We start from the raw sequence: 27,148 nt of genomic DNA, 5'->3' as shown, positions 1-27,148 counted from the left end.
TGTTCCTTGCCTAGCCTTGCCATGTCTTTTCTTTTCTTAAACTATGTCTTATACTTTTGCTTGAGTTTCATCTTGATGTTTGTGATCACTAGACTGTGGTTGAGTCTACACCTGCTTCTTGGAAAGTTCAGCATTGCTGTATGATGTTACCATCTTCTTATCAAGATCATATCTATCACATTTTTGGACTTCCCATCATTCAATTGCCGTGTCCACTTCTTAGACCTCTTTTGTTGGAATCTTGTGTTACAGATCACTATCTCGTGCTCCATTGCAAACTCTAGTAGTTTCTCACCTCATTTGCTTCTTTCTCTGTATCCAAACCTTCCCACTGACTCTCTCCCAACCTTTATCATCTGTTCTAACCTTCACATTCTAATCCCCTCTGCTGTTCAAACACATCTCTCTTCAGTATCTCCTCCAGCGTCTATGTGAAGTCTTTATAAAATAGCATGATCTCTTCCTTCATACTGTCCGATGTGGGTGCACGTACCTTAACGACCAAGATGTGGAATGGTTTTGCTTAAATCTCACTATCATCATTCTTGCACTAACCAGTTTGTATCTTAACAATGCTCCTTGCTCTTTTGCTAAGAAAGAATCCAACTCCTGCCTCATGCTTCTTCATTTCATGCGCTGACCAAATGACTTTGCAACCTCACCTCTCTCTCAATGCCCTGCAACGCATCTCTGCCAGTCCAAGTATATCACATCAGTATCTCTCCATTTCCTTCTGACACAGGTCTAATTTTTCAGTTGCCCATAGAGTTCGGACATTCCACGTTCCAACTGATAGTTTGTGTGTTAGTTGTAATTTTCTTTTGGTAGCCAACTTATCGACCCAACCCCAATCGCTCAATTGGTGCCGTGGACCTTGTTTATCAATATGACGTCAAAGACAGCGTCTTTTATCAGTCAGTCGTACTGGCATCAGATTTCATTCGTATTGTTATTTCACGATCAGTGCATTGACACTCATCCAACCAATCTTCCTCCTATATCCAGACTTGGGACTGGCATGGAAGTCTGGATAAAGGTTGGTCAGATGTGTGTTGATGCACTGATCATGAAACAATACGTATGAAATCTGATGCCAGTACAACTAACTGATAAAAGACACCAGCTCGGACCTCACCCAGATAAATAAGGTCCGCGGCACCAACTGAGTGATTGGAGTTGGGTCTTGGCTACCTAAAGAAAATTACAACTAACACATATACTATAAATTGGAACGTGGAATGTCCAAACGCTGTGGGTGGCAAGTATCTAATTTACTCTAAAAAACTGAATCATAAAATTTATGCTATTTTTCACTGCTGAAAAAACACAACAATGTTTCCAATATCTTCAGATATAGGTTCACAATTACAACAAGGGTTTTTTTCCTATCAAGCTATAATATTAAATCTCACTATTTCTGCATCTTGGAATGTGCAGTACTGATAAGATGGCTCTCGTTTCAACAAGTGTACCTGCATATACTTTTAACACATCAGGAACGAATCCCTCTAGAGTTAGCCCATGACCATTTACTATTCTACCCGAACTAAAAACTGAGGGTATGTGAAGTATCCACTTTTTAAAAAAAATTCTACCACTTATAAAGTAGTTAAAGCTAAAAATTGAGAATTTTTCAAATCTATGTGTTTAAAAACTCAGCACTTAACAAGATTCTCCCTAAGACAACTTCAGTGGGATTTTACTCTTCCACTGTTCGTACAGCCATCTAGCTGGTGCATGTCTCAGCACCACTGTAAGTGGGAAATGGCTAATAAAAATGGTGCAGTAGCATCAAAAAATAATTAATTTTACACTAATAGTAAGGTAATAAATATGACGACTCACCCTTATTAGCCAACCAATTTGAGCATTCAGAAGTTATTTCTAAACTGGATGGAATTTTCAGCTCTTTTCAAGATAATATTTGAAAATAATATTAATTTTTTTGAAGTTTTTAGAATATTATTTAGCAAGAAAACAGTAATTTTAAAATATTAGAAAATTACTGATACTCATCTGAAAAAGAAATCGCAATTAAAGCAGTTATGATTCAACAGAGTAAATAATATGTTACATCTTTGTTTACCTTGGAAGATGAAGAAATGTTAAGAGTACAGCAGAGGAAATCCAAATTCTGAGATTTAAATTCCAGCTAAAACTTAAAGAAATAGGAAGATTCTTCAATGTCCTCTATATGCTTTACCTGACACAGCATTAGAGGTTGGGATGGTTTCTCCCTGTAGATCTAAATGAAAGGGAGAATGAGAAGAGGGCAGCAGTCGATTAGAGTCATTCAGCATAATCCCTAAAGCACACGCTGAATTGGATAATTCAGAAGTGCCTGGTTCATCTTGATGACAACACAAAGAATCAGGTACCAATTCTTCAGCTGTTGTAGTCTCCTGGTGGGGGGGGAGAAAAAAAAAAGGGGGTTTTAAAGGTTAATAAAATTACACATTTTTATCAGGTCAGCCAACACAAACAAAGTAATTGTAGGTATTACTTTAAATTGCTAAAAAATTCTCATTGTTAGACAATAACTGTGTAAATTGAGATCACTCTGGTATGAAAAGGTAAAATGAAAAGTACATGTCTAACTCTTGAAAGCAACCTTCACATCACCAGTTTTTCCCCTCAGAAAAGAGACTGAAACAAGAATGAGTAGTATTGTAAAGGGCGAAAATACTAATAAAGGTCCACTGTTAAGACAGATCTTTACGTTCCCTAAGGAATGTAGCTCAAGATTAATAAATCTGTTTGGAAGCCATTAAGATTTTCATAGCACAACAGTGTACTAAATATGAACTTAACTAAACTCTAGTAGTATTAAATAGCTCAGTGATATAGATACAATCTATATTTAGATTTTTCTAGTATTGAAATTACAGAAAAACCATTATCCTATTTTAAAATTTAAGCCACACTTATCACCATTAATAGAAGCTCACAATCCTAGATCAAACTGATTAACACCAACTTTACTTCTATAAATTTTCCCTACAGCCAAATATAGATGTCTACTTGTGAGTTACCAGTTAGAAGGATAAATTCAATAGTTTTTCACTTTCTCCTGATCTTGAACCATGTTTTTAGGACAGAGTTTAAAGAGACTCAGTCAAGCCAACATACCCTAACTGCTATAATATTACACACTTTTGTGTCACTCATTATATCAAATATTTTACACTAAAAAACACCTTAGAGCAAGTCAAATTTAATTTTGCAGCAAAAAAGTATAACTGGTCTACACTTTAGTTCCTATAGGTATAAAACTACGAGGAGTGTCATTTTTTTCATTGTTAGTTGCGTGTGTATAAAGCTTAGTTCAGATGCAATTATACTGATAAGGGCATTTTTTTTAAGAGTTTACTTCACTTTGCCAAACTGTGATACATAGTGTCATTGCTAGAGCGAAAAAATGTGTAAGTGTAGACAAAGACCATAGCTTGAAAAGATTTAAAAAACTAGAAATTAATGGTTTAAAAGATGGGAAGATCCAGAAATCCAGAGGCAACTCCATAAGTGAGAAATTGTCCCTATGGACATGTCCATTCTACAAAGACGCTCAAACATGAACAATTTTCAAAATCTGTTCTTGGATATTTTTCAGGAAACATGATCTTCTCAGAAGGTACAGGATGCATGAACAGCACAAAACTTTTTTAAAATGCACCGTGACTAATCCAAAGAAGAGACCACAACCATTTGTTAAGAGATCCGCCTCTACCATAGCAGCTAAAACTGCTGGCAAAATCTTTATAAGAGTGTTCCAAAATCAGGAACTTAACATTCCTACAGGGACAAAAAGTTAACAGTTAACTGTTGTCTAGAAGAAACTACAGAAAAGTCTACCCCAATTGTTGTACAGTAAGCAGATTTGGGAATAGGAAGCAGGATGGAATCAATAAAAGATGTCAGTTTTAAACTAGACTTGAAGATAAGCCAACGAAGGGTGTCAAAGGTAAGATACTTCCCTTTCTTCATACAAGCAATGATTTAGAAGCAATTGCAAAAGGAATCCCAAGAGAAATAGTTGAAAGTGATTAAAACCTGCACAAGGATTTCACCATGATAAAGATGAATTCTGATAATGTATCACAGTTAGAGATAGACAAACATAAGGACAAGTTAAACTATACAATCCTACATGTTCCAACACACCCTCCCTATGACTTACTCCTTAAATTAAAAATTGTCCAAGTTCGCAAACCCCAGAGTCTTAAGGCAACTTTGCTATTTTTTAACCATTTGTTACTACTTGGGAAATGATCATCTCCAGATTCTCCCCAGCACCACTACACTGGTCAAATGAAAACAGAAATCTGTCACTGTTTTCATTCAGTACATTAAATAGTAAAGCTTTCTAAACATATTTTCTTTCACTGACAGCAACAGAGAAATCAATGCTGCATATGGATTTATATTATTCCTAGCTTGCTAAATACTTCCTGTGTACACTGCATCTCTTCCAAAAACAATTAAAAAAACCCTTAGTGTTATAACCTAATTTTGAGAGCCCTATTACTCTGTTTATAAAAGCACTGGATACCTGCACTAATTTGCACTTTGCTTCATTCTCTGAACCAGTGGCTATATCCAAGAAGTCAGTGGTAGATGGCTGAAGACAGTCTGAATTTAAAGTGTCTTCTTCCACGATGTTGCTCCGTAATAACCGCTCAATCTCCCTGTTCAGAATCTCCAATTCATCACACATCACGCAATTCTAAGAGATATACCTGAAGGAAGAGGGAAAGTCAGCTAATCAACTACTCACTCATTTCTAATAAAATAGCCTATTATAGAAGGTATACCACTGAATGAAAACTAAAAATTAAATGTACGTGCCCTAACATATTTGACCCTTTCATCCTGTAACCTACTACTACCTCTAAAATGCCCTATGTTGAATGTCAGAATAAATACAATTTAATATTTTTGTGCCATCAACTTGAGTCCAAAGAGTACACATGGAAAATAATCTTCAGTATATTTAATCTTGAGGCACAGATCTGATACTATTAGCGCAGATCTAACATGTCAGCCAGTAAAACAAAACAGCAATCATGTAGCACTTTAAGGACTAACAAGATGACTTATTAGGTGATGAGCTTTTGCAGGACAGACCCACTTCTTCAGATCTGTACACTTTCCAGTCCAGACTCAGTTATACAGCACAGAAGTCCAACAAAGGCAATAAAAACTGACAAATCAAATACATAGAACTGAAGGAGAAGCGCAGGGGATGTTAAATGTCTTGCCAGAGATAATTACGAACATTAAAGAAAGGGAGGCAGTCCTTGAAATGCATGAGATAATGGCTGCCCTCGTTCATACCAATTGTTAACATGCTAAGAGAGAGAGCTGTGTTAGTATACAGTCTAACAAAACAGCAGTCATGTAACACTTTGAAGACCAACAAAATGATTTATTCATGAAATAAGTGGGTCTGTCCCATGAAAGCTCATCCCCTAATCATTTTGTTAGTCTTTAAAGTGCTACATGACTGCTGTTCAAATGTTAACATGTCAAATTTGAGTATTTCAGTATTTTCTCTTTTTAGGGAACATTTTGATCCTAAATCACATTTTGTAATTTGTTATAATTAACTCCACCCAGTGGCAAGGTTGCAAACTGTATTTTAAATAGGGAGTTCTGTTTTAATTGAACATGATAGGTTCAATGTTAAATGCTGATGATGTATACAAATGTATACAAGAAAAACATATTGTTGGTGTTAATAAGGATTATTTTACAATCATGATAATGAAAAACTACCAACATGACTAGAATTTTACAGAAACAGTCTCAAAATTAACAGATATAAAATCTGCGTACAGGTTGAATCTCTCTAATGCAGCACACCCTGATCTGAAAACATGCATGGTTCAGCAAGATTTTCGTTAGCCAGATGTCCACTTATCACGGGTTTGGCCAAGTTACCTGCAGTCCCGAAAGTTTGTTTACAGCCACAAGTGCTGGCTCTCAGTGTCCTGTGCTGTAATTTACCCCTCACTATCTTCCAAGAGCCCAGCAAGCAGCAGAAGTGTTGGTAACAGTGCCAGACAACAGTAACAACCTACAGTTGGGCAAATTCTGTGGTTCAGCACCAATCACGTCCTGAGGGTGCTGGACTAGACAGGTTCATCCTGTACTTGAAAAAACCAAGTTTACTTTGTTCATTCGCAATTCTGGGAAAGCAATTTCCCTCAAATAGTGATCTCAACCAGTGTTCCCTTTATTTTTTCCACCCACAAGAAGATGATTTTTTTATGTGCATTAAGGTATATGCGGATGTGCTGCACCAACAGAAACAAACGATGCCCATTGTCGGTAGCTGTGGGCGCTTTGCTAATCAGCTGAGTGGCACGTGAATCTCTCCTGAACAGTCACACAAGCGCTCAGCTTACAAGGAGCACTGGTCTCAACGTAGACAAATTCAAACACTGCTACTGTATCATCACTGCAAAAAAGCTTGGTTTATTTATGATTATGAAGCAAAATATATTTTTGGTATCCCTCTTCTCTCCTCATCTGTTCAGCAGCTGCTTTTGCTCTTAAGAGCAATAAGATACTGAAATCAAAATTTATCCTGCTCTTTCAAATTGATCTAAAAACAGGACTTTTTTCAATAAATATGCACGCACACAACAAGCTGAAAAGCAAAAGAGTAACAATATGTAAGTACGCACCAAACCATTGCTGTAATTTTAAACCTACCAGACAAGATAGCCATTTTAAACAATATTGCTAGCGTCACAAAAATCTTCTAGGAATGGAGGATGCTTATAATTCTGAAATTCTCATAACCCTAAACAAAATTCTGTGATTGTACTTTCAAAACTTTATAACTGAATACTAACTTAATACAGCTCTGAAACTTTACTACACACAAGAAATACAACACTGGCTTTTTGGGGGATAGGGAGGGCGCCATTTCTACTGCTGACTGAATATTTCTATTTCCAAATGAAATGTCTATTGGAGTGGTCAGTTCCCAACTCTGGTGTTTGTAACTCTGATGCTCTACTCTATATATATTTGTATGCTATACCAATCACTATCATACCTGACCAACAAATTCTAAAATGAACAAAAGACGCCTCTTTTTCTCCTTTCCATTATAGAGAGTTGGGGGTGGGAACTAAGGGATAGGAAGGGGAGTAGAGTTTTTCATTTTGTCATTTACTCATTTGCAAAGGTAGGTAATTCAGTTCTGGTGTATTTTTAAATATTTGATTTGTGGGAAATCTAGGTTGAAGTGAGTTTTATAATTTACTTTGAACACACTGCAAATTACAGTCATCTGAATCTCTACCAAGAGAGGTCCAAAGTCAAAGAAAGCTGTTTCCTGCATACATAAATATCACTTTAGAGACCAACCATTCCATGGTACCAGTCAAATGTATCTGTCATGGAAAACCAAAAAGAGACCTATCTTACACCTATCCTGGACAACCTTTCAAAAAAAAGTCTGCCACCTGTTCTACCATCTGAGTAGCTGATCCATACGAGCCTTGAAGTATACATCTCTACTGGAAAAAACATCCCTACAGCAGCAAGTCTCAGGGCCCTGTCAGACTCAAGGGGTTCATATTACTGCATGAAAAATAGCCCAGCTTGGGCTGGAGCTTCAGCTCTGAAATCATTCTTCCTTCCCGGGGCTTCAGAGCCCAAGCCAGAACTTCTACGTGGACATTTTTAGCATGAGCCTAAGTCTGATCATCAGGCTCTGAGGCACATTACTGCATGAAGGGTTTTTGTGTAGTACAGACATACCCAGTGTAAACAAGGCTCCTAAACTGGATCATTTTTACTACCCTGTTAAACAAGGCAAAAATCAAGTGGAATTACCACAGTAATAAAAATTTATCTGCCTATCAGATTTGTCTAATGTAAGGCTCTCAGCAGTTCAGCTGAGTAAAATAGCATTTCTGTAGATGCCATAAATCTTTGCCTACCTGTCCTGTTTAAATACCCATCAAAAACCAACAACTTAAAAATATTATTGTAATGTCAAAAGAAATAACTGCTATTTTTACCAAAAATTTACCCTAATCAAATTACCAAGCACCTGCTGACACTTAGAATTACAGCACGTTCTATATTAGAGAATCATCATTATTCCTATGATTATCCTAATCACTATTCCTCCTTACTGTCACTAGGAATGTGAAAGGTTAACTAGTTACAGTAAGCTCTTTCATATCCAGCAGCCCCCAGACTGGGAAATTATTCAAATAATAGAAAGGTATACCTAGCAATGCATAAGACTAAAGAAAAACAAGATTCGATATTAAAAAACAAACAAAAAATGTATGCAGACTACTTTATTTATCCATAGTGGCAGTGTACATGGCAAAAACTTATACTGTATTTGCTGTATTTATTTGTATTTGCTTTCATTCTACTGTACTTATGGAAAATGTGACAAATTTACTTATGGTTATTTGAGAAGTTCCAGATGATAGAAACCGATTATTCGAGAGTTCCAGATGATAGAATACTGGATATGAAAGAATTTACTATACCTAGTAACCAGTTAACCAGACCTGTTCAAATCCTGGCAGACAGCCAGCCACAGAGGGGGGCCAGCTGGCAGTGTTCTCTCTAATTTTTTCCATCTATGAGCGGAATAAGGCATGTGCAGATGTGCACCACCATAGAAACACATGCTGCTGGCTGTGGGCATTCTGCTAATCAGCTGGATGGCACCTGAATCTCCCCCGGATGATCAACGAAGCACTCAGCTTACAGAACACATTGCCAGCGAGACACGCCTGAGATGGGCTGGCCTGAAGAAGACCCCAATCATGTTTAACCAGTTAACTATTTTAATGGGCATTCACATTCCTAACTGTCACACTACTTTTTGGAGGATCTTGGAGTAGACACATTAAAAAGTTCTGAATCTCACTGAGAGACAACTGTATAAAAAGCTTTTGCAAAAGGTATTTTGATTTGCTCAACGCAAAGAGCTGAAACGATACCAATGACAAAAGTATCAAAAAATTCAATAATCGATTGTAACTAAAATGGATTTGAAATACGTGTCACAGTTTAAATAAATGTAAGAAAAAATTCTCTGCAGAGATGAAAATAACTGTGGATGTAGCATGGCAGGGATTAGGACAAAAGATGTAGGAATGCAGCGTAGCACTTCCATAGCCACTATGCCAATGGCTGGTCTGGATGCACAAACTACAGCTTCTTTGTGTTACTTGGGCCCTGCAGTCCTTAGATCCACTCAACCATGAAGTCTGTGGTCCTCCTTCTGGTCCAACTCTGAACCTCAATTACACCTCATCATAGGAGGACTAATACAGAGACATCCCTGAGCAATACACAGAAGAACCCTCTTCCATAACTGTCCCATTGATGGCTCCAACCACACTGCAAATTTAAGTGTTGAAATGGGCCTTAACAAGGTTTTCATCCTCTCTCAATTTCGTACTGATATACTAAACAAGGACACCTTTAAACAATTATGCATAGTTATCCCCACATATGTAGTCTAGAAGGTACCTCCACAAATAAGTGTTCCTACAATGCCTCATTCTGCTTTATAAAATAGTAATATCACCATAGCCAAAACACCCCAATCTTTTTGTATAGCTCAGATTTTACAAAACTGCATATAAAACACAAGATATCATAAATAAAGATTATAAATATTTTTAGATTCTCTATTACATAGTGTTCTAATTTTACTCTCCTGGTCACCATGTCATAAGAATAGCTGTATATATCAGAAGTCCAGTTGTCCTGCATGCTTCAATTTAATGCTTTGAAAACAATACCTAGAATCACACAAATGCTGCTGACAAACAACAAAGTAAGTAACTTTAAATGTAAACATGTAGATTGTAATGGAAACAGTATGGAAAACTTACAAGGAAAAAAAAGGTCTGGATGAATACAGAAATTTCAAAGAAAAAAAACACTTTTTTTTGATTTTCTATACTAGTCCATATATCTGACTGCTCCCCAAATACTTTAAGCACCTGAATTAGGAAGCAGTGCCTCACAGTCAACTGCAACACCCTTCTGCCAAAAAGTACTGCTTCAAGCACCTGCACACTAATCTATAACATCTGATAAAATTTGACATGACCTACAAACTTTAAAATCTTAAAAATGTCTGTTTGTCTTAAGTGGTTCAGATACTACTTTTTAAATTGCTCTTTATTCCATGCTTAGATCCATTATGCAAACCTTAGTTTCCCTAGTAACAGAGAAAGCCGTGCTAGTCTATACACTATGGAAACAAAAAAGTAGTCCAGTAGCACTTTAAAGACTAACAAAATAAATTCTTGACTCCCCGCCACTTTCTGCCCCCTATTCTCTGATTTGCTCACCTTGATAATGTTTTTCTGATTTGTCAACCGTAATTACTACTTTTGGTTCTCTGTGCCTTAAATATTGAGTCTGTTCTGGTACGGCTACGGTCTGAAAAAGTGGGTCTGTCCCACAAAAGCTCATCATCTAATAAATTTTTTTTTTAGTCTTTAAAGTGCTACTGGACTGCTTTTTTCTTGGTTTCCCTACGTATGTCCCACAACCAAATTTTATTCTGCTTAGCAATTCCAGGTGGAAAAACTGGGTAAAGAAATTTTCTGCTTCAAATGGAAGGTACTTGTAATCTTTAGTCTGAATTCTAGAAGGGTCTGAACACAATAGCCAGAAATATTTTAAGACTTTCTACAAGACTGTATATATTTTACTATCATTCAGCCTACAGCGATGAGAAACAGTCTTTAATAATGAAAATAATGAAACCCTCCTCACTGTCTCTAAAGGGGCGATGTGAGAGCATATCAATTTTAAGTTCCAGGCATGAACCACAACTTGCTTTACTCATATCAGGCTGTCAGAAGCTTTCAGATACATCAGGGTGCCTACCTACAAAAACAGAGTCAACCATTTAACCATTCTTCTGAATCCTACAACTACCATTCCATTTCAGATAAAACCAAAATTCTTCCAGTCAGCAATTTTGAGCATACTCCAAGTTCTAGCATCTGAGTGGGTGATCACCCAGTCGATACTGTTACTGATATCACCTACCTTGGCTCTCTTGTTGATAATATGAGCAGCACTGAAAAAAACCTGAAGGTCTCACTGAAAAACCATCATAAGCAATGGTGTACCTCACTAAGAATAAGTTTCACAAACAAACATCTTGATAAATAGAGATGAAGTCAAGAATATATAAACCTTCAGTGACTAAACGGCATCAGACACCTGTCCCTCAAAGGCATTCTACCAAGTACACTGTAGTGTAACCAGATTTTGCTCAGGACAGAACGTAATGGTAGCATGTATTATTTCATGTGGCCTCAGCCCTGTCCAAACAGCATAAAAACAAACCTAAAAAATGCTGCAAGGTGAACTTTAATGTTGTAAGCACTCAGGCTCATTTCCACATGGCTTGAAGACATTCTAAGATAGCAGCATCAGGACAACCTCTTCCTCCTTATGCCAATCACAGAACACCCTCCAAATTCTCTAATCTACTGCAAGATTGATCATCAGACTTCAAACACAGTTCATCTTTTGTGCGTTCAGTAATCAACTGAAACAGAATCTTGTAAGATCCTCATTACCCATTGTTCTGCTAATCTGTACCGTCAATATTATTACTGACCAAATCAAAAACATTAACTACAGAAAGGCTATGTGACACAGGAATATGCAACCAAGAATGAATCTCAACTAGTAGAGAGAGCAAAAAGCGCCATCTTCTCAACAGAGTGGGTTTAATGCAGAGAAGGAAGGGGAAAAAAAAAAATCAATTGTAGCATAAACCACTATTAAATGTTCCAAATAACTAGGGCATGAAATTGACTAGTTTGTCAGTTTCACAGTTGCTAAGGGAGCTGGTGTGTTCTTGACACAACCTTGTGCTAAATCAGTGCAAGTGAGACCGGCTTGGAATTTGGATGGAGCACATGGATTAAATTAAGAGAGCACAGCAGGTGGTGCTACTGGCTCCTCACCCACATCACAGGCATGCCTAGGAGCAGAGCAAACTAGGGGGTTGATTGCTTTAAGAGGAAGAAAAAGGAGTTTCAACTACTGGTATTAGAGGCCCACTAGATCCACTACTGGTAATCGCTGGCAGGTAGGAGTCAGGAATGAGCCTGTTAACAGATGACTGCATGTGAGCAAACAGGTCTTTGCATGAGCACAGGCATGAGGGCACAAACAAGAGCAAATGTGAGTTCATGTGTACAGATGCTTCAGTGATTGCAAACACGTCTGTGGAGGCAGGTGGACTGCTGAAAACCAGAAAAAATGGGCTCAATTAAAAAAGTGCAAGGAAAGATGTTATAGCAAAAGGAGGAAGAGAAAAGAGGAATGAAAGGAGAGAACACAGTACAATAAAGAGAAAGTATATAAAGGATGAAAACAAAGAGAAGGGGGAACATTCAAAACAAAAATAAAAAGTGGAATCATATCAAATGGGAACATAACAAAAGTAAAAAGTTATGTTAGCTCTGGGTATTTTAAGTATATTCACTAACAAAACTGATTGCCAGTGCTATAATTAGATACAGCAGGGGTGAGCAAACTTTTTACATTGGGCCCAACTTTTTGACCCTAAAATTAGCAGGGCCCTCCAACCTAACATAATGCAAACTGACAAAAATTTCAGTTATTTTCATATGAAAAGAACCCACCTTTTGGTATATGTAAAATAAGAATGTAGAATGAAAAGACTTTATTAATCAGTACATAAATGGGACTATACATCCATAAAAAGAAACGTAACAGATTTCAACATTTTTAATTAGATGGATGACCCTGAGACCCAGCAACCAATCATGCTGTGCCCCCTTATAAAATTTCATGCCACCCTTAAGGGGGCCCACCCTCCACTTTATGCACCCCTGAGATACAGTACAAATGGTACAAGGCAGTTTCAATTCCTTTATTTGGACCCCCATATATTTTAGGGGTCCATGGCTATTTGGGAACATAGTATAGCTAGTAATAAGTTTTGGGAAAAAAGTTCCAGGTTGAGGTAGTTTTTTTTCCTATAGTGACACTGAACTTAAAGGAAAATTCCAGTAATTCATTCTAATACCTTCAAACAGTGAAGTAAATATTTACTGAAAATGAGAGAAGTTTAAGTTTTGAGAACAGAACAGTTTTTAGAGTTACCTGTCACTGCTTTAGTACATTCGGTCAGAGACAGAGAGGAGGAACAAAAGAATTCCCTTTACACAAATGTAGCATGAAGGTTGAACCTCTCATATCCAGCACTCTCATGACCTGACCAGTTACAGACAAGAGAATTTGCCATACAATGGATGTCAATATTTTCTAGCATGTTACCAACACTTCCACTGCTTACTGGGCTCTTAGAAGACATTAGCCATGTCTACACGTGCACGCTAATTCGAAGTAGCGGCACTAACTTCGAAATAGCGCCCATCACAGCTACACGCGCCGGGCGCTATTTCGAAGTTAACTTCGACGTTAGGCAGCGAGACGTCGAAGTCACTAACCCCATGAAGGGAAAGGAATAGCGCCCTACTTCAACATTCAACGTCGAAGTAGGGACCGTGTAGTCGTTGCGCGTCCCGCAACTTCGAAATAGCGGGGTCCGCCATGGTGGCCACCAGCTGAGGGGTTGAGAGACGCTCTCTCTCGAGCCCCTGCGGGGCTCTATGGTCACCGTGGGCAGCAGCTCTTAGCCCAGGGTTTCTGGCTGCTGCTGCGGCAGCTGGGGATCCATGCTGCAGGCACAGGGTCTGCAACCAGTTGTCGGCTCTGTGTATCTTGTGTTGTTTAGTGCAACTGTGTCTGGGAGGGGCCCTTTAAGGGAGCGGCTTGCTGTTGAGTCCGCCCTGTGACCCTGTCTGCAGCTGTGCCTGGCACCCTTATTTCGATGTGTGCTACTTTGGCGTGTAGATGTTCCCTCGCAGCGCCTATTTCGATGTGGTGCCGCGCAACGTCGAAGTTGAACATCGATGTTGCCAGCCCAGGAGGACGCGTAGACGTCACTCATCGAAATAGCTTATTTCGATGTTGCTACATCGAAATAAGCTATTTCGACGTAGGCTTCACGTGTAGACGTAGCCATTGAGGGGTAAATTACAGCTAAGTAACAGCACAGAATACTGACAGTCAGGACCTGTAGAGGTAAACAAAATTTACGAGACCATGGGAAACCTGATCACACCCATGGTAATGGTCATCCATCTAACTAAAATCATGCCGGATCATGGAGTTTGCTGGATGAGAGTGTTCCGGACAAAAGATTTTCAATCTGTAATATGTTTATTGTTTATTCTTGCAAAGTCAAATATCTACTGCAGCCTACTACAGTCTCCTGCTTTCCACTATTTTGACAATAAGAGGTGCAGTAATGGTATTATATATGTAATCCTATGAAGCGCAGACCTGTATGAAAAGCACTGATCCACTTGTCTTGTGTCTTCATGTATTGCTATGGAACAATCCCTTTTGCCTTACCTACTCCTGGAAGTCTGCATTTAACCATCCTTATTAGCAAAGATTTAGAAACCTTTCTTCCAAAGCACACAGGGACACATTAAATATTGCACATTGTTTTTTCCAAAGGCTCCCAAAGTCTAACTCATTTATCAAAATAATTAGTAAAAATAAAATATTTGTTAGTGCTTCAGTCAATACACCCTCAGAATAGTTAAATGGACTTTTATATTCTCATTTGTGCATCATCAGAAATCTAATTCAATCAACAGATATATTACTGATTGGCAATGTTAGAGAAAGAACTTAACATACAAAATTTCAAAGGCGTTTTTGTAACATGCCTGCCATGTAAACATCCACTTACTTGCAAATTTCACAAATTTGATGTAGGAGACAATGAACATGAAAATTCAAAATGGCATTTCCACAGTAATTTTTCACTATATAAATGTACCGTGATTTAAAAAAAAAAAGTGGCAGCTTCTGTTGAAATTAGATCTGCCCAAATTTTTTTGGCCCAGTAAAAGGTTCTGCCGAGCAAGAAAACCCTAAATTGTTCAGCATAAGGATGACTGCTATATTCCATTATCTGTTGATATTTGGAGGGTCATTTTACTGAAATAACCCATTAAAGACACTGAAGCTGCAAGAAAAAACATGATCACTCCCTTTTCTCCGTAAGCAGTGGCAAGGAAAAGAAGACACTCCCTTCCCACTCCAAACAATCCTACCACCATCTCAAGGAAGTTATAACTAATATAAGCACCTGAAAATATTAACTTACCAATTGTTAAGTATCATAAAATAGCAACTTTAAACTTGGAAAAACAAGAATTCCTCATGTAGCCCAGCTGAGATGGCTGGGGAATCACTCTTCCATTAGGTACTGCAGCTTTTTGCTGCTGAAAGCACAAAAACTACTCAAAGTACTTTTATGAGAAATTTCAGCAATTAAACAACGCATACATAAACTACACCTTGGTTACCTTTATTCATTAATATCTCTATTTGTAAATACTGCCACTGGAATCATTTGCATCAGTGTTTGGCATTTACATTAGAAGGCTTTATATATACCAAGATCAAATGTTTATGCGTAAGGTTTAAACAGTAACACACAGTCTTCATTAGAACTAGAAGCATTATTATTCTTACTGCTCTTCCATTGCACAGTTTAGTTTTTCTTTTAACTGCTACTGGTAGCTACCTTGTAGATGCAACATTATGAGGAAGCAGTATGAGGCAAGCTCTTTCACAGGTACCTCATTAAATGGCATTTTTACAACTGCTCACAGTCCTATGATAAATTAATATTATTTGCTATTTTTGATTTCCCACTAATACAGTTTGATGAGGCTCTGTCAAAAAGTTATTCCAAATAACCTCTAACACAGTGGACTAAGACATAAATATTCTGATTGGGATACCTACATCTTCATCAAAGTAAGTGAAATTATCACTAATGCAGACAACATTTTAAAAGATGTATGGGGTTTTATTAAAATTCAGATTTGAGTAATGATAAAAATTGTGACTACAATAAGACCCCCATAGGTTTAGCCCATTATCAAAAGATAAGGAGCCAGTATAACAGCAATTTATTACAAATACTGACTGGTTCATCATTTTCAATCTGAATTCAGGGCAAGAAAATTGAATTCATCTCATACCACTCTCCTGATTAGCACTGCTTTAAGGCTATGTCTAGACTTGAGGGATTTGTCTGCAGAAGTTTTTGTTGGAAGATACCTTCCAACAAAACTTCTGCCGACAGATCACAGACAGATCACCAGAGTGATTCACTCGGTCGACAGTGTGTGGCCGGACTGCCCAGCTGCTGTATCAGCAAAACGGCCAACCAGACAGCAGACAAGGTTGCCTGATGTCCTGGAAGCCCTTCCTGTCAACAGAAGGGACTCCAAACCATCCCGACGGGCTTTTTGACGACAGATGCGTTCTTCCTCGTGGTGAGCAGGGTACAGCTGTCGACAAAAGTGCTGCATTCTGTCAACTTACTGTTGACAGAACGCCTTCTGGAATCTGGACACTCCATGGGTTTTGTCAACAAAACAGCCAGTCTGTACATAGGCTAAGACTGATATATTTGTAATTTTGTAGTACTCTGAATTGATATAAATACTCGTATATTAAAAATATTATCAAGTACAGGGGGGCTGGAAGATTGTTGGGGCCTCAAGGGCCACACTGCCTCATCGCCTTTTGCTCCCTGGGGCTGGCTGGGAGGGGCACTCTGCCCCACAGCCAGCTGCTCTCTCAGGGTGGCCCTGGGGTGGGCTCAGAGACTGTACTGCTCCACCACTGGCTGTTTCCCAAGGGCAGCCCAGGGCAGGCACACACAAGAGGCCATGCTGCTCCAGAGCAGGCCTGGAACAGACACAGGGCCATGTCGTTCCACCACCTGAGGTGGGACTCAGGGCCTTGCTGTCCCCGCCACCGGCTGCTCCATGACTCTCAAGGGATGTTAGGGGCCTGTGTTGGCTTGCTGCCCCCCGTGGTCATTCTGGAGTAGCTAAGTCCTATTAGCTACAGGGAAATCGAAACATATAAAGTTATCCATTAATACATTTTATAGCAAAATGAAAGCCAAACCACTTTGGCAGTTTATTTTAAAGTAATTAAACTGAAAAAGAAATAATCTTTAGCAGCTAAAGAAACATGCCCCTCAAAAAACAATTATAAGCTATAGAGGCTGAGAAAATGTTGCAGCATAGTTAAGAAATTGTAAACCATCTCTTCCTGTAACTCAAAGCATATGATGGTTCCAGTCAGCATGATCTCTCCCTAGTAACTTAGCTGGAGCTTAAAAATATTCAGCAGTATCCTTCACGGGAGAAGGTCTTCCATATCTTAATTTCTGTTACAGAAGTAAACAAACTGCTTTTGGCACTAGGGAGTGCAAGATCGAAGTGATACAGGTCTGGGGAATTATTTTTATTACCATAAAATATATCCCTGCTCTTTCTAAGGCTTTCCTCTCATACTGAAAGTTTTTTCTTGATATACTCCAATTACATACTCCTTACAATATAAACTTCTAAAAAGGAGTGGGGAAGCAGTCTAAATCTCAGTAAAAAAAGGACTAATTTTACAAAGTATCATTACAAAAAGAAAAAATTGACTTGGTTGCCAATACAGAATTGTTATTCCAAACAGATACAATATATTTATAAAACTCTATTAAAAAGAAGCAAAGAAATAAAATTAGCAAATGAGTTTTTCATGTTAAGTATTGCTGTCAGTAAATGATTGCCAATTCAGAACCTAGATCTTGTTTGACAGTCTAAATAGTAATCCTAGTAAATCTAATACCTTTGCTTCATATTCACCTTACATAAATTCCCAGCACCACTTCAGAAAATTCTATCTGAGATATTGCCATGAGGTCCATTACTCAACAACAAAACCAAATCCCAACTGGCACAAAGAAGTTTATACTTCACACCTACGCAGACACAGTGATCACCACAAATAAAAAATAAACAAAAACTCAGAAAGAACTACCCTTTGCTAAAATGAAAATAAGTTTACAGGCACAGATCAATTATTTAAAAGCATGGTTATTGTTGAGAAAAGTGGAGTATTTAAGAAATGTTAAACATTTGAAAACACAGAAATACAATCGTATAGTAAGCAGCATGCCTGCCTCTCTCACCTCTTCCCCAATCTGTTTTATGTTTTTATCTCCTCCACAACTCTAGGAGTTTTGGGGGAAGCTATGAAGGGGAGACAGGCTTTTGGTGGCGGGCCCTGGAAGGAATGGGAAGAACAGTTACAGCTAAGCAAAGGAGATTATGGCTACATCTACACTAGAAGTTACTGCTGACAGAGAAATCTGATTAGAACTTCTGTCGACAGATTGCTGCTACACACAACTTGCTGTGTCGACAGAGAACTGCCAGACTGCACTGCCCTCTGGTGACAAAAAGCACAATGGGAGCTCGGCAAATAGGGCTGCCAGGCAACCGGAAGCCCTCTCTGTGGGCAGAAGTGTCTACACATTACTCTTCAAATTTTTGAGGAATAACACTCTCAAGGCAAGTTCAGAGTACTGTCAAGACTCTGTCAACAAACGGCTTAGTATATGTAGACACTCCCTGATTTATGTCGACATATGACTCTCTAGTGTACACACAGCCTACGATCAATTCTATAGCAGAAGACAGAAGGATAGAGTACACTATGCTCTCTGACTTCTGCACTGGGGGGAAAAAAATCCCAGAAAATTTTAAAAGTAAATTTACCTGAAATAGATTATGTTCTGCCTTTCAGACTACTCAAAATCTTTTTTGGGGGGATGGGGGGGCCTAAAGAAGTTATTCTGACTTTACTCTGATCCAGCATACTGGATCAGACTATTCTGACTTTACTCTGATCCAACATACTGGAAGTCACAAACACAAATGGAGAAAAAGAGGATGGACTATCAGCTAGAATGAGAGAAGCACTAATTATTACAAATTTATTTTACAGTAGACCCCTGAGTTATGTGAGGGTTGAGCTCCTGTGCACCTTCACATAACTCAAAGTTCACAGGGGTCGGCGGTTGGGGGGTGGAGGGGAGCTGGGAAACTCACCAGTGCACCAGCACTGGTCAGCTTCCTGGCTCCCAGAGTGACAGGGAGCTGGGCGGGCAGACAGCCACAGCAGAGCGGCTTCTCCCCGGCTTCCCACAGCTGGGGGGGCCGGGGACTGGAGCAAGGAGCTATGGAGGGAATTTCAACTTGCACTGAGCTCAAATTAATGCAAGTTAAATGCAAGTCAAAATCGCACATATTGGGGTTAATGTGGTGTAAGAATACAGAAAACACACCTCTATTAATTTTCTTTAGACTAAAGTAAATCTCTCATGGTTGAGATTAAAGCCATTTGAACAGTAATTTATAATGGAAATTCTAATAAAACAAAAGTCATGATGGTATAATTGAACCAAACACCATAAGCAAAGCACAAAAAATTTACCCAGTACCTACCAGCTCAAAATCTAAGGTCTTGTCGACACTAGAGAATGTGTTTGCCAGAAAAGCCTCAGTGTGGGAAGGAACCCTATACCAGTAAGACTATTTACATAACTTATACCAGTTCTCTGAACATAGTAAGCCATAAAAGCCAAGAACTTTTTGCTGACACAACTTGCATTTATGCTAAGGTTTTTGTTAACATAGCTATGTCAGTTAGGGGAGTAATTTTTCCACTCCTCACCAACCCTCTACTAGCAAAACCTTTAAGCTTGTAGATTTGGCATAAACATACCAGTACTTCCACACACAGCCCATTTCCACCCACCCAGATAAGACCCCAGCAATTTAAAAGAATAAAAATTATACATTGTTTAGTGTGTATTGAATTTTAAGTATTAACTATTCAATATGCTTTTAAAAAACAAACTTACAACTAAGATCAGTTCAACTACATAGGAAAAAACTTGTAGAATATGTTATTCAATGAGTTCCACCAGCTATTAGTTCAAGTGTATAGCTTAGAGTTAGTTGAATACTTCTCATTCCAAAGCCCCCTTGCTAATGTGAGGGTGCATGAAGGATTTCTGCTATTTTATAACTTGACCAACATTCTGGCTGGGCGATCAACACTCCAGTACCCGCTCACCAAAAGCCGTTCCAGTATATGCCTCTACTACTATTACTACTACTTAGCCCTTGTACTCGGTGTGGAGCATAGGTCATCTACTAGTCTCCTCCACTTCACTCTGTCTTGGGACAAAACTTCTAGCTGAGGTTAATAAATTTCCCAATGAGCAGAAGAGTGAAACTGACTTAATTTAGGTTAGTTTCACTGTTGCTCCCAAGGTTCTGAAAAGTAGAAGTAAACAAAGACACCAGAACATTTTCAGTGGTCTTTTATGTGGGAAAGCCCTCAGCAACAGGAAACACTCTGGAATAATGCATCTACAGACTCTGAAAAGGGGCACTGCATCACTTTACAAAGAATAAAGAGGAAACATTTTTTCTCCCCATTAGATTAAGCTTTTGATTCTACAGAAGATAACCATGGTTGTCCAAGAAAACTTCCTACTTGCCCCAGGCAAATATTCTTAATGGCCCAACCTTAAGAATAATAAAACAATTATAATTTACTAGTTTCATCTCATACTGTCACACAATATTAATATTACATAACCAACATACTCTACTTTGCAGTGCTGTTGTAGCTATATTGGTCCCAGAACCTTAGACACAGAAGATGGGTGAGGCAACATCTTTTATTGGACCAACTTACAGACTTCAAGGAGTTCTATATAAACGCAAAATCCTGAATCTTTCAACAACAGAAGTTAGTCTGATAAAAGATTTTAACTTACATTGTACCTTTAATATACTTTCTCCAGTAGGCTACAAAAGAGAGCTTCCATAATGCAATTCACCTTGTTTGCTATTTTCTAAATTTTAAAACTACTTACCTGCACTATAGCTGAGTTCTGCTATTGAACTTCCTCATTAGCAGTGTTCAAAACGTATTTTTCCAGCAAATGCCCAGTCAACAAAGAGCATCAGCAATACTGATTCACAGAACTTGGCACTTTTCCCTTTGAAGCAGTATTAACCAGTTATCCATTATGACCTTTGGCTACACGATACTACTAAATGCTTTTTTGTTCGTCCTTACAGCGTACAGAAACAGCATACAGGAAGGTAATATATAGTTCATTAATTAGAGAAATGATTCCTACAATGGTAAACCAGGTTAGTTAGATAACACTTAATTGGTCAATGATTGACATGTGCCAGAACAACCCACTGATAAGACATATGCAGAACTGTAGTATGTCACAGCAGGTGAGTTAAAACCTTGGTTTCAATTTCTGAGTCCATTAGCAGAGGTGTCATAAGAAACCAGAAAAAGGTGCATTTAAAGTAATTTAAACTAGAAAAGGACACAATGCTTTGTGTGAAACATTGTGATAACTCACTAGTTTTTAAACCTCCACAGCACAACTCTATATGTCAACAGCTGGGCCTGGTAAAGAGTTCTGATGTTATTAATATACAATGTTTCTGGAAACAAAACCTGTAATTGTTTTTTTTTCTCTGAAGCATACATGGCAAGGATTTGTAAACTTGTTGGAACTTTCCAAATATATATAAGAGTAACAAACAAAAAAATATCCGTACCACACAGTATCACTACAGTATGAGATGCTACTCTGGTCTTATAATGAAATATACAGACACACAAGAAAAGAATCTTGACCCCATTACAGTCTATGGAAGTTTGGCCATTGGCTTCAATGAAGCCAAGATTTCACCCACTATTAAATTGTTTCTAAAGTATCTTACTGAGTTTGCTCCTGTCTTTAATGAAATTATATTGGGCCCCATAGAAATCTCTTAGGCTAATATGAATTATACTGTTGCCATCAAAGTTTTGCATGGAAATAATGCTGATTTGCAAACCTTTAAGTTACAAATTAAAAATAATATGCTGCATTAATGTAGTATTTGTAACAAACTATGTAAAGCAAGGAAGTCTGAAATGAAAGTTATCAGCTTCATTCCCAATTCATCAAACTGTGCTTGACTATTTAAAGAAATAGTAAAAGCAGTGAAATTCTGAACATGACTAAAAACAACCTCTTTGCTATGAATCATACTTCAGTGAAATAACTTGCACGCAAACAAAAACCATCTCCCTGAGAACACTATCTATATTCCTGCTTTTGTCACAGGTTTACTACGTAGCATTAGACTGTTCACTTTCTTTAAAGTGAGAATACAAGTTCCGTACTTCATAATAGCATTACGAAGACACACTCATTAACGTTTGTGAAGCAACTGGATAACAGAAACTGGGTTCACAGTAGCTCCTCTATAGGTAAAGTATGTACTCCTCATGCTCTACTTGCTACTTTGCAACAATCTCTACTGTAGAGGCTCTCCAAACTCAGCTACTCAGATATTCTAATACAGGGAGAATAACAGGCCCTGTCTATGTTGAATTCCTCTCTCTAAATTTCCCACCACCACCAATACCAGAATTTCTCTGCCAACAATAGCCACAGTGCATTGGGCCATGTCTATCCAAGCTGGTTTAATTTATATCATGTAGTGGGGGGTGAAACATTCACACCTGTAAGCTACGTAAGTTTTGCCACCATCAGCTCAAGTGTAGACATAACTGTAGAGCGGGTCTACACTATTGGGACAGGGAGATCTAAGCTATGCAACGTGAGTTACATTAGAAGCTAACTAGCGTAACGCAAATCATCCCAGCTTAGATCTACTTACCATGGGGCCCACAACACGCTGGGTCAACAGAAAAAAACTTCTTCCATCCATTCCCCTTACTCACTGCTCTGGTGACATACGGTAGTGAAAAGGAGAGTGACCTGCAATCCATTTATCACCTCAACTCAATAAATCAATGTCTGCTGAATCATTCACTGCTTCATCAATCCAGCCTGATGTAAAAACATTCCCTTTTGTTGCGCAGGGATGTGAAAAAACACACCCATAAGCAACATAACTTTAACTGACTTAAATGGTAGTAGTGTGCATAGCACTATGTTAGCAGGAGAGCTTCTTCCACCAACATAGCTACCAACACTCATTGGCATGGTTTAATTATGTTGATGAGAGAGCTCTCTCCTGTCAGCATAGAGGGGCTATGCAAAAGACCTTACAGCAGCGCAGCTGCATAGCGCAACTGTGCCACTGAAGGTCTCTAATGTAGACATATCCTTACTTAACAAAGGCCACTGATGATCTAGCTGTACGTTTTGTCACCACTGGTTGAACCAGTTGGAAATTTAAAGAATGAGGAAAAAAAAGTATGGTGTAGTCATATTCAAAAGAAGAGCAAGTCCCAAAATTAAAGAAAACATTGTGTGAAGTAATATTTAAATATATCATTCTTGCCAACACATCTTTCTTACTAATCTTAAAATCTTACCGCTTATTATATACATCCTGAAACATTTAAACACTACAGTCCAAAACCAGTTTGTTTAAATAGACACATGCTTAGCTGATTTAGTATCTCACGGTAGCTAAAACCTTAAACGTGATTTTAAATTATTCAAAACTGTAATTCTGCTTTCAGAAACAGCAACTATCCATTTGCTTCAAAGTGCAGGATTAGGTCCCCAAATGACTGAACTCACCCAACTTCAAAGACAGTTTTAACACTTACAAATTGTTTGGTCTTCCTCCAGACTGGATCTAAGAAGCTTTCAGTGCAGTCTTGTTTTTTAAACCCTTGTGAAAAATCTAACTCATAATTCTGAAAAGATCATTTGTGTATGGAAGAGCTACTACATTTATCCTGAAGGAAAGATCCAATGGCCAATTAATTATTCATTTTCAGACTTGCATATGCAAAAATAAACTGACCCCAAACCATGAAACATATTTAGGCATAGAATGATTTTATTTGTACTGATAACCTCAGTAAACATAGATTCCCCGTAGACATTCAAATCCAGGAAAAATATTTCCACTGATAACTGAAATTTACAGATAGGCAAAGTAAGAAAAACACTAGTTGAATACTTATTAGTCTTTGATTTAAAGATATTTACTTTGCACATTTGACTTCTGATGTTGACAATTTGTTTTATGTTATAAAGCTAGAACTTTTTGCATATTAATATCTACTGCAACTGTGAAAATGTCAATAAAAATAAAAAATACTTGAAAATAGAACAGATATCAAAATTATTTTTAAAATTATATTTAAATTTTGTCAAACCTATATATTACAATTAGTATGTTAAACTCTAAACTTACAGTTAAAAGACTTAACATTCAGTTGCATTCCATTAATTTTTCCTCAACCAACAATTCAATTAGTTGTATGGATAATTAAATCGCTAAAAACTATAAGTACTTTTAAAAAATATTCACCTGATGACCAGCTCCTAAATCAAAACAAAAAAGCAGTCCAGTAGCTCTTTAAAGACTAACAAAATAATGTATCAGGTGATGAGCGTGTGTAGGACAGACCCACTTCTTCAGATCATAGTTCTGGTATGGCTGTGATCTGAAGAAGTGGGTCTGTCCTACACAAGCTCATCACCTAATACATTATTTTGTTAGTCTTTAAAGTGCTATTGGACTGCTTTTTTGTTTTCATAGTATATAGACTAGCATGGCTTTCTCTCTGTTACTATTCAACTCCTAAATGAATAATCCAAATAGAATTGTGTATCTTTAAGTATTTAAAAAGTAACTGTTTGGGCGTAAACAAAAAAGGATGAGTAATCCATCAAGAAAAACTCAGCCCTAAAAATTTGTGAATAACCCCCTTACATAAAATAGGCCATTTTCCCCTGAAATTCCTAGAAAGAAGCTGTACAGTTCCCTGGCTGAAGCACCAAAGTAAACAGGGTGTCATACTATGTTTTAAAAATAAGTGATAACTGGAGGAAAATTAAAACATTTCCATATAAATATGGAACAATTATCTAAAAAATTATCACAAAACATTTCACCAGTTCAAACTGACATATTACAGAAAAAGTTACTTCACCCATCACAACAATGCAGCAAACTCTGGAGTGTAGCATAAAGCTGTGCTAGCTATTTTTAACTGGAAATTGAAACTGTGGGTCAATTTCGGAAGGAAATTCTTGCAAAAATTAGCCCTAGATCCTTAAGGATAATAATCACATCCAAAAGACACAACCTGGCATAATTAAAACTGGATAAAAGAAAAATATGATAAAGACTAGGAAGCTAAGTACTTCACAGAAAACCAAAACAGTTTCAACTGGTTGGCTCCTACCATAAGGATAATTCACCAAAACAAGGTGAAATTCAGCTCCTCCATGTAACTCATCCATAGGGCCTGAATTTACTTCCATTTCCCCAAAGGGGGAAAATAAAACAAAGCACCCGAGCCGGATGAATTTCACTCCCATCCCTCAAAGGACCCCCGCGTCAGGACTGCCGCCCCACGTCATTACTCCCATCAAATGAGATTCCCACCTCCTCTCCTCCGCCAGGCGGGGATAGTAGGAAATGGGACAGAAAAGAGAAACGGGTCAGGATCACACCGCGAAGTGGTTTGAGAGCAGCCGCTCGATGAGGAATTCGTTCGCCTCCTATCTCAACGGTCACCTCACCTCGACAGCGAAGGAGCCCGCCTCAAACCCCCTGTTCCGCCCGGCGAAGACGTCCTCTGGGCTCCGGCCCAACCGTGCTCGCTGCTTATAGTGAGGCTCCCTTCGCTTCCCTCAGGACCCCTACACCTCGAGCGGGACCGCGTGGAGAACCGAGCCACCGACACCACCACCACCCCCTTTGCCGACAGTACGAGGTCCGGTCGACACCACCTCTGAAAAACAGACCGCGCTGACCCCCTCCCCGCCAGGGGCCCCGAGCCGCCTGCCCGGGCCTACCCGCCTCCATTTTCTCGTCAGGCCCCACGGCCGCAGGCGGCGGCCAACCCTGTCTCCGCACCCACTTCCTCAGGGCGGTTGCTCTACCCCCGTCTCCCGAATTCACCTCCGGCCGCCTCCTTCACTCACCGTCGAGAAGACGGGACGGATCTCGCCGCCACCGGGGACCTCAGCCGAGTCGAGCCGCCATTTCCTCCTCGCAGCAGCTTCTCAGCGCGGGGCACCACTCCTTCCCCGCTACCATAGAGACTGACATGGCGGCGAGGCGTGGCCCAGAGCGTCAACCTACTAGCCTTCCCGTCTCTTTTGCACACACTGCTCCCTTGGGGGCTGCGGGCAAGTACCGGTCCGAAACCATAGGGGCATGAGGATGATCGGGGACGAGCAAAGTCCTCGGAGCACTGCACGCTCCCCCTGGACGGGAGGGGCAGTGCAGCATGCGACCCCAGGCACGAGACCGCCTGCTTTGCCGCGGGAGGGGAGAGACTTTCTGCTGCTAGGGGGCTGGGACTGCAATTTTTTTTTTGTGGGAGGAGGGCGGCAACCAGGGCAGTGGGAGGCATCGGGGGCAGCTACATTGTAACCCTCACTTAGGGAAGAGCAACTAGCACCTGGCAACACCACTGCAGTTTTTGTTTTCATTACTGATAAGGCACTTTGAGATCCTGGGCTGAAAGGCACTAATACGTTTATAGCAACGAAGGGTCCTGTGGCACCTCACAGACTAACAGAAAAGTTAGCATCTGATGAAGTGAGTCTGTGCTCACGAAAGCTCATGCTCAAACTTTTCTGTTAGTCTGTGAGGTGCCACAGGACCCTTCGTTGCTGTTACAGATCCAGATTAACACGGCTACCCCTCCGATACTTAATACGTTTACAGCGACTTAAACCATAGAGACTGGATGTACGTTTGTCACATGGTAACAAAACAAAAAAGCAGTCCTGTAGCACTTTAAAGACTAACAAAGTAATTTTATCAGGTGATGACCTTTAGTGGGACAGACCCACTCCTTCAGATCTCGAAGTTATGAACTTTTGTCATATGGTGTTTTACACCGAATAGGGCAGAAAAACAGACCTGCAAGCCACATTTTCAGAGACTTGTCCAGACCCAAGACTGGCCCTATTTCCTCCTGAAAAGCAAACCCTCAATATTGGCTTGAATGACTAAAACTGCAATGAAATTAGGAGGCAGTTTTCTCTAGGAGACCCAGCTGCCCATGCCAACAACATTCTTCATATCTGTTTATTCAATAGCAATGTCTATCTTACTGTTATTTCATTTCCATCTTGTTGTACCTGTAATTGCAT

The 27,148-nt window shown here is 39.0% G+C and overlaps 1 protein-coding gene across 6 annotated transcripts in view; it reads right to left on the bottom strand.

Moving 5' to 3' along the window:
* The window catches only part of DIDO1 (death inducer-obliterator 1), a 98,355-nt gene extending 71,799 nt beyond the window's left edge, over positions 1-26,556 (bottom strand). For 2 of the 6 annotated variants that reach the window (XM_075012017.1, XM_075012018.1), the window contains exons 1-2: positions 25,967-26,556; positions 2,204-2,402 (exon numbers count right to left, since the gene is read on the bottom strand). In XM_075012017.1, the coding sequence (XP_074868118.1) occupies positions 2,204-2,300 (97 nt within the window). In that variant the 5' untranslated portion in view covers positions 2,301-2,402; positions 25,967-26,556. Of the gene's footprint in view, positions 1-2,086; positions 2,113-2,203; positions 2,403-25,966 lie in introns of those variants that run through there. The other 4 variants (XM_075012023.1, XM_075012024.1, XM_075012022.1 and 1 more) reach the window with 4 other exon arrangements.
* Positions 26,557-27,148: the final 592 nt, after the last annotated feature.

Source organism: Carettochelys insculpta, chromosome 17 (genome assembly GCF_033958435.1).
Source record: "Carettochelys insculpta isolate YL-2023 chromosome 17, ASM3395843v1, whole genome shotgun sequence".
NCBI lineage: Eukaryota > Metazoa > Chordata > Testudines > Carettochelyidae > Carettochelys > Carettochelys insculpta.
This window is presented reverse-complemented; position numbering and strand designations above follow the sequence as displayed.